The sequence below is a fragment of the Lolium rigidum genome, chromosome 5 (assembly GCF_022539505.1).
Source record: "Lolium rigidum isolate FL_2022 chromosome 5, APGP_CSIRO_Lrig_0.1, whole genome shotgun sequence".
Taxonomy (NCBI): Eukaryota; Viridiplantae; Streptophyta; class Magnoliopsida; order Poales; family Poaceae; genus Lolium; species Lolium rigidum.
In genome coordinates this window covers 168390188-168398120 of record NC_061512.1, presented here as the reverse complement: position 1 = coordinate 168398120, position 7933 = coordinate 168390188, and the positions used below count along the sequence as shown (strand labels likewise).

The window sequence follows — 7933 nt, the reverse complement described above, 5'->3', positions numbered from 1 at the left end:
TACCATCTCCTAAACATTCCACTAGATTTGATACATGAATGATGGATTGAACACTCCATGAACATCACTAGCCAACTCTATATCGGAGTTGAGAACCAACTTGTGGTTGAATGGTTAGGAGGACAGTGGCACCCCCAGCTCACCAGAATTTAAATCCTATATTCGACACTTTGGTGTCTCATTAAAAGATGAAATATTTTTAGTGGGAGGTAACGTTCCCGTCGACAGCGAGGCGCTCGTGGTGACTTCGTCAATCTCAAGACCCGTCAGATCACGTCAGATTAGTTCTTGGACTCGGTCTCTCGAAATTGCTCATATGGGTAGAGTGTGCGTGCATGTATTCATAGAAGTGAGTGTATGTACGTATGTGTGAGTATATATACGTCTGTTTCGCCAAAAAAAACTCTATATCGGAGTGGAAAGGTCTCAAGATCGCCTCTAGAAAACTTTTACGGTAGTTTTTTTTCTTTAAGAGGATAGGAGACCGAAGACGCGATGTTTTTTTTGTGGGCAAGATGTGTACTTAGGCATTTTCGAAAAAAAAAGAAATTAATAATTAGAAGATGCAAAATTCAGAACTTTGGAGCACGCACAACGTGGGAGCGGGAAGTACGCGTGGAGCCCACGCACCGCAGGAAATCGTCAGCTTCCTTCTCTTCTCCCGTTCCCCAATTCCACCGGAGGCGCGCCGCTTAACACCGGCGCCCACCGACGGCGATGGCCACGGCGAGCCCCCCACTGCTACGCCGCCTCGCGCTACTACTTAACAGCCGCATCCGCGCCAACCACCTTCTCGCCGCCTCCTACTCCTCGTCCTCCCACCAAACTGCCGCCGCCGCCGCCGCCACTACCGAGACGCCGACGCCGGCGGAGCCAGAGGCTGTCAGCATGACGGATAGTTGCGTCCGTGTAGGTTCCCTCCCTCCACATCGAGGGATGTTCTTCTCCGTTTTAGCAATTCCATTTTTAACTGCTTCGAGGGATATTTGTCTTTCCATAAATTTGGGGATCAATTTTTAGGATTTTGTAACGAGGGCTTGCTATTTTCTGGTTAAGATTCAACTCTAGATTCTGTTTACATTGTCCCTCAGTTGTATAATTAATGTAGAAACTTAGGTGGTTTGAAACTTTAAAAAGGACAATCTTTGAGTTGTTCGAATTCTATATATGCTAGGTAATATAGATCGTATAGATATAGTGTGCATGCTTCCAAAAAATGCTGTTATTACAAGAAAAGTTGTCACTTCTGATACTATCTGTGTTACGTGTTTTACTTCTGCAAGTTAGTTTATCATGTACAGTGTGTGATAATGGAATTAGCCCGCTGCAGAGACTGAAAGAGTTGCACGCTAATGAACCATCTGCTGAGGGTAACATGTTGCGCTTGAGCGTTGAAGCTGGCGGGTGTTCTGGATTCCAATACACCTTCGTACTTGATAACAAGAAAAATGCAGATGACAGGTTAGTGGCCATGCTTCCGATTGAGGCTTTCACTTCCTTTATTCACAGTACTTTTTATGACAAAAGATTGAATCTCAGAATTGAATTTCTTGGGAAGCAATGAAGCATCGATCTTAACCACCATAATTTTGACGATTCTACACTTACATGCCTTTTTTGTTTTTATTTTAACTGTAGAGTCTTCGAGAAGAATGGCGTTAAGTTGGTTGTCGACAATGTTTCATACGACTTCGTGAAAGGTTCCACTGTGGATTACGTAGAGGAATTAATACGGTCGGCTTTCGTGGTAAGTTTTGAGCTTCATTCATGTATCACCCTGTATCTGAATTTGGAGTACTACTTAAAACCACCCAGTTGTCCTAACAATTGATCTACACTGTAGAGTTGTTAGTTGTCATGTTGTTTGGACGATCATTCACCTTTCCGAGCTTGCAGTTTACATGTCTGCCGTCTTTTACATAATTAAGCGTGGTATATATTTATTTTTCCAATAGAACTACATCATTGAATTAGCTAATCGACCGCCAATGTATGATTAAAAATAAATATTGTACTGACTTGGACATGTTTTACCTTTAAAGCGTCATTACTGGCATTTGACCCAGCTCAAATAGTGCCGAAATCCATTTAGCTAATTTTACACAATGCAAAGTATTCAGGCTGTCTATCGAAGTTGATCAGATATTTTCATCACTCTATATGCTTGTGCTTTGTATATTTGTAGAAACTTAAATAGTGATACTCAGACTTCATATTCTACTTTTCTGAGCCATTGTGCCAGGTGAACACCTGATCTTGTTTACGCTCTTTAGGCAGTGTGTTATTAAAATCGTAGGTCCTTATCAGTCATGGCTCTATATTGATGTAGTATGTAAGTGAAATTCTATAATGTATATTGATGGAGTACTACCGCTACTACCAATGTGCAGGTGTCAACCAATCCGAGTGCGGTTGGAGGGTGCAGCTGCAAGAGTTCCTTCATGGTTAAATAATTTCAGCACTAGTAACTTGAAGAGAGGTAGCATGTGAGAGCTCTATGTTGCAGACTATAATTATATTTGTTCAGTTGTCTACAATACTTTGATAGATCCAAATAAGTCCCTGCTATTTCTTCTGTATTTGTCGAATCATATGTATCATACTGATTTACTAGAATATATTAGTTATGTGGGGCATCCTCATCATAGGCATGGGCTGAGCCACCAGATTCTTAGTTGCCTCCGACCTCCCTAAGGTTTGACACCCAAGTCCGGGACTTCTGTGGCCCTTAGAAATCTCTTATAGATAATATTATGATTTCCTTTACAAGGTTTTTTATGCTACCTATATGATCCAGAATACTTGTTTTTTGGAATATCAATAAAGAATTCTTTTGCCCCAAGCCCCTTCTCTTGCACCTACCCCTTTTACTCTTCTCCAACCGTACAAGCAACATGTTATGCTTGCGAGGCTTCGGCTGCCCTCACGATCCTCCAGGTTATGGCTTTTCTGTTAGCTCCTGGGTTCTACAAACTTGTTATGAGAGACCATGACCTGCTCTGGTGATGATGTTGACTATTTTCTTCAGAGGTTAGTGCAAATATAGTTGCATTCTAGATATTTGGCACAATATTTTTTTAAGATACTGGCAGATTGACTTCGATTATTTCAGTACACCAAATTATTTATGATGGTTCTGTCTTTTATGGAAATTGCGCACAACTGAGAGAGCTAGAACTGCAGCTACATGCTTATTAGCTAAACACTGCCACCTTGTGTTTCTACAAACAACTGTATAAGATAACCTATACAAGGCTGCCGGTAGTTACAAACATACTCACATAGGGGAAATGTATGAACAGTTCACCTAATACTGTATGATACAGCATCTGAGGAACAAAAAATGCTACTTAATAAGGCTCAATTCAACCGATTAGTTTTAAGCTGTCCAGTTTTTTGCTGGTTTAGTATTCACACGTCCATTTGTGTTGCTGTGAATAAAAGTTCCATGAAAGCCATAAGGTACTCTTTGCGGCAATGTTATTTTGGCAACAGGTGAACCTTCAAATCTCTGTGTGTCAATAATGTGCACCTGCAGACATAAGCTTCAAAATTAGACCTGTATTTGGTATAGGACTCAGGGTGTGTCTATACTGTGTTGCAATGAAAACTTGCCTGTGATGTATTAGTTTTTTCATCATGTACAAAAGAAATTATCCACCCATCATCCTCATGTGTGCCACCAACTCTTGGAACAAATGATGCTCCAGAGCAGAACCGATCTTCACCGAGCCGATGAATTTCAATCTTTACTGGATCCTTGGCCGATGTCTTGTTTACAACATGAGCGTGAGTGCTGACATTCTTGTTAAATAGCAGCTGAACTAAAGCACACAGTTCATTTATACGTACCTCTGTCACATTCTCTCTTTCTTCCAGGCATAGTTTTGCTAAACTTCCATATTTCGGGAGTACTGTAAGATGTAATAAAAGAATCAATCAAGCTATGATGCATAATACTGTAAAAATAAAAAATTAGACATATGCACCCAATATCCATGCCGTTAATTAGTGAATTGTGGCTTGACTTTAGCAGTACCTTTTTCACTATTGCCTCCAGATCTTGTTAAAGAATCCACTATTTGTGCATACGCATAATTGTGACGCACGCCTGTGTAGTTGTTGTGGATCATTGGGAATTCCAAAGACCACTTGGTTCCAGTCAAATATTCCCCTGAAACAGTCTTTGTTTCCAGGTTTAATCTCCATTCATATAAGCGAGAGAATAGTTTCTCATTAATTTCGTGTTTCCTGGTCTTAAGTTCTGATGTTTCCGGCACCATGTCATGTTTGTTTAGTCTTGGCCCTGGTATGATCGAGTCAGCTGAACGGAAGCCCTGGACAACAACCTAAGTCACCAGGAAAGGATGAGATTTGCATTGTAAATAGTTAGCATTTGGAATAACTTGAAGGTAGGAAAGGAAAGGAGAATACTATGTACCTCATCTCCCTCTTCGAAGCAGTTGATAAGGTGGAACATGCATAATGGTTCGAGGTCGAACCACATAACTGATTCTGCATCACCATAGCGGGGCATAACCCCAATTCTTGAATAACTTCCCTTTTCAAATTCGATCAGCCTATGCAAGGGGTAATATTTCATTTTGATTTTGTAAATTAAGGAAGCTGCTTATTTGTTAGTATAAGTTTATCTGAAATACTTACTGGCCACCTTTAGTGAGTCTATCGATGTCAATTGTAAGAGGTAAATCCAAGATTATATTGTACCTACATCAAGAGGACAATATCTGTTAATTGCTTTAGTTGGTTACTGGATTATACAAGTCTAATATTTTTCTAGTATTTCCCGTAAACAAGTTAGTATTTTATATGTAGTATGCACTGAAGTCAATAAGTGGCGGGGACTAAATGATGTTTCTTAAACTCGCATACTTTAGAGTAACTCCTATGTCATGACAAAGTGTAGATCTGTCCAGCTTGACGTCAACTTTATGTTTTAGTTTGGTTCCATCATCTGCAGTCAAATAATACATGAGTGTGGTTATAATCTGATCTCAAGCATGGCACAGGGAAGAAGTACAATAAACTACCTGAGACAACCCCAACAACTAGGAAAGGCCTCTTTGCATCTGAACCAAAGATTACAAGCTCTCCTGATCCAGGAGCTACCTACAGCCATTTGAACAAAGTGCCTTAAAGCAACCAAAAGACAGAACAATGATAACACTGAAACATCGAGCAAACTGATATTACTTAGATGTAAAGTAGTGTGTGTTACATGATCAATACTTGTACCTTTTACATTAAGTTCTGTTTTGTGCCTATACATGCTTAAATTACGGTTCTTTGCTAGCTACGCAACTAATGCAGCATAGTCTACTGGCTGTCCATACCTTTGGGTGAGCAGTGAAGGGCCGATCCCATTTCCCGCCGATGTCCCAGGTATTGCCTGTCTCAAGATTTCGTATGCAGATTTCCTGCGGCTGATGGCTCTCAGCAACGGCGTACACCCTACCTGCATGTTCAAACACATTGGTGTTGCTGATGTTCTTGTTCACCTTGCCAAACCTCAGCTGCATTGCATGTGCACTCACTTCATGTTAGGGTTTCCGAGAAATAGCATATACAATGTGGGTTTGGCAAGGTCACTTACATAGTTAAGAATGTAGGCGACGATGATGGCCGGAGAGTCGCCTTCGATTGCAGGGAGGAAGCATGGCTTCTGATGGGCTTGTTCGATCTTCAATGTTTCGGATTGCACATAGCGGTTGGCATAGGAGACTGACCAAGAATCTGAACGGCTCTTGGTGAAATAGAGGGCATGGAGCATTCCCTCGCCCTCAACCCATATTTCACTGGACACTCCAAAGACCGACGTAGTGGAGTGGAGAGCGCCAAAGAGGGGATTGGAACCTGTTGTTATCTGACACTTAGCTTTCTGTTTTGAATCTTCTGCGGCACATGTTCAATACTGCGGTAATCTGAAAAGATAGCAGATGCTCACCATTTCTGATGTATACACCCTCTGGGAAATCTTCAGGTATCTCTCCCTCGATCTGGAGTATCTCTATGGGTCCACCGATCTCATCAACCGGTGCAAAGTTGCTCTGCAAACTTGTCACAAGTAGTCGTTAATTTTGCAAGAAAAGAAGCATGGCTGAGTGCTGATTTTTTTTTGGGTTGTTAATTCTAAAATTTGTACATGGGAAATTGCAGTGGAAGGGAGGAGTTTCCTGGACTGAAGTACCTCAGATGGGTGCAGAGTTTGATCACTAAATTTGAAGGTTGAGTCAACTACTGCATCCAGAAGCATCTGCGGCGTATTCTTCAGCACCTTTGAGGCTTCATTGATCCTGAAAGAAAGCTGCGTTTGGAGCTCCTGGAACAAAGATTTCTGAAGCATGGAAAGAAGAAAACATTAATTTTCAAGGTATTTATTCCAAGAGGCCTATCAAATTTCTTGTTTGCTGATCATAAAGGATAAAAGGTCAAATAGAATCCTGTTTGCACCATAGAGATTTCACAAGGAACAATTCAAATTTTCCGCTGAAACTTCAAAGAAAGTGGGGGATGGAATGACCTTTGGATTTGAGGTTACAGACGAGGACGAAGTTCTTGCACTGAGAGAGAAAGCAGGTTTGTAGGTACGGGAAGGTGTAATGCCATGGGGCGATGTACTCCTCAACATTTCGAAAGTGACAAGTGTAATCCTGCAATCATGAGGAGATTTGTCCCCAATTTATAGCACATCGGTAAAACCTATATGGGGTAGAGACAACGGGCAGAAAAAGCCTGGAACATCTTGGAATATCCGAAATGGGCTCATACTTGTTGGTGGTATTCAGGCATTTTAGCCACGTGACGACACCAGGGATGAGCACTTGATTCAATTTAAAATCACAGCATTGACTTGGAGGCTCCACTGATGCCAAGACCTGCCGGCCGAACTAAAACTTTGTTCCCGGAAGGACTACAAGAAGTAGATGATGTGTCCATCCAGCAAAGATCTTATCTTGCTATTCCAAGTTTCTAATAAGTATTTTTCTTCTTCTCAAAGTCCGATCAATTCTTGGTGGCTGTTCAATGTAGATGGCACTAGAAAAGGCACTAATCTATGGCACAGGTAGAATGTATCTGGGCGTGCAGAACGAAGTCTCAAGCCCTCTCCTACCGTGTATAGTATGCTGATCTAAACAACAATTCTGATGGGTGGATCTGATTCGACGCACCGACTTGGTGACGTCGCTTGATGGAGGCTTGCAACTCAAATGGCATTAGCTGTTTCGAGATGCTTTTGGCGGAGTTGCATTGACATCTTGTCTGCACTCTGTTTGGAGTTTAGAAACAAAGTCGTGGACTTTCTGAGTTGGGTATCGGAAGTCTTGTCACCAGTGTCTACTTTGTTTACAGACTGAAGTTTGGCATACTCTTGTAATAATTAAGTACTACATTTTTTTCCACGGTTTCACAAAGCTACGATTTTAGGAGCTCGTTTATCACGATACTCCAGATTTGCAACTCCGTTTTTAGTTGTAATTGGCAGGGGGATGTGAGATGTTGTTTTTGTGATCATGAGGAGAATATACAACACTTGTTTTTAACTTGTCCGTTCACCCGTATGATATGGAGAATTATTTACATGACTTTCAATATAACTCCCCCTTTAAACATTACAAATTTGTTTGGGAAATGGTTGAATGGGGTGCCCAAAATAGAAAAGGCTCATATTAGAGTGGGTGTATGTGCTGTCTTATGGGCGATTTGGAAAGTTCGGAATGATTGCATCTTTAACAAAAAGAGTTTCCCATCATTTTTGCAGGTCATTCCTTTAGCTACACACTTGATCCATATGTGGTCCTATCTACAGTCGGAGGACGTGCGACTGGATATGGATATTGGGTGCAACCGCCTGGTTATGGTTGCACGGGATTTCTACAACCGGTGCGGATGGTCTGCTGATAGGCGTTTGGAA

General features: G+C 41.4%; 1 protein-coding gene across 1 annotated transcript; it reads left to right on the top strand.

Annotated features, from left to right (window-relative positions):
- Positions 1-702: 702 nt before the first annotated feature.
- Positions 703-2674, top strand: LOC124653299 (iron-sulfur assembly protein IscA-like 2, mitochondrial). Its single transcript, XM_047192368.1, has 4 exons — positions 703-909; positions 1331-1461; positions 1639-1747; positions 2391-2674. The coding sequence occupies exons 1-4, from the start codon at positions 718-720 to the stop codon at positions 2451-2453; spliced, it is 495 nt and encodes a 164-aa protein (XP_047048324.1). The 5' UTR covers positions 703-717; the 3' UTR covers positions 2454-2674.
- The last annotated feature ends 5259 nt before the right edge of the window (positions 2675-7933 follow it).

Bases quoted from the DNA above. Each gene is read 5' to 3' on its own strand.
- LOC124653299 (XM_047192368.1), top strand. From the start codon at position 718: ATGGCCACGGCGAGCCCCCCACTGCTACGCCGCCTCGCGCTACTACTT. The intron at 1,462-1,638 runs GTTAGTGGCCAT...TTTTAACTGTAG, and splicing joins AAGAAAAATGCAGATGACAG to AGTCTTCGAGAAGAATGGCG. The intron at 1,748-2,390 runs GTAAGTTTTGAG...ACCAATGTGCAG, and splicing joins TAATACGGTCGGCTTTCGTG to GTGTCAACCAATCCGAGTGC.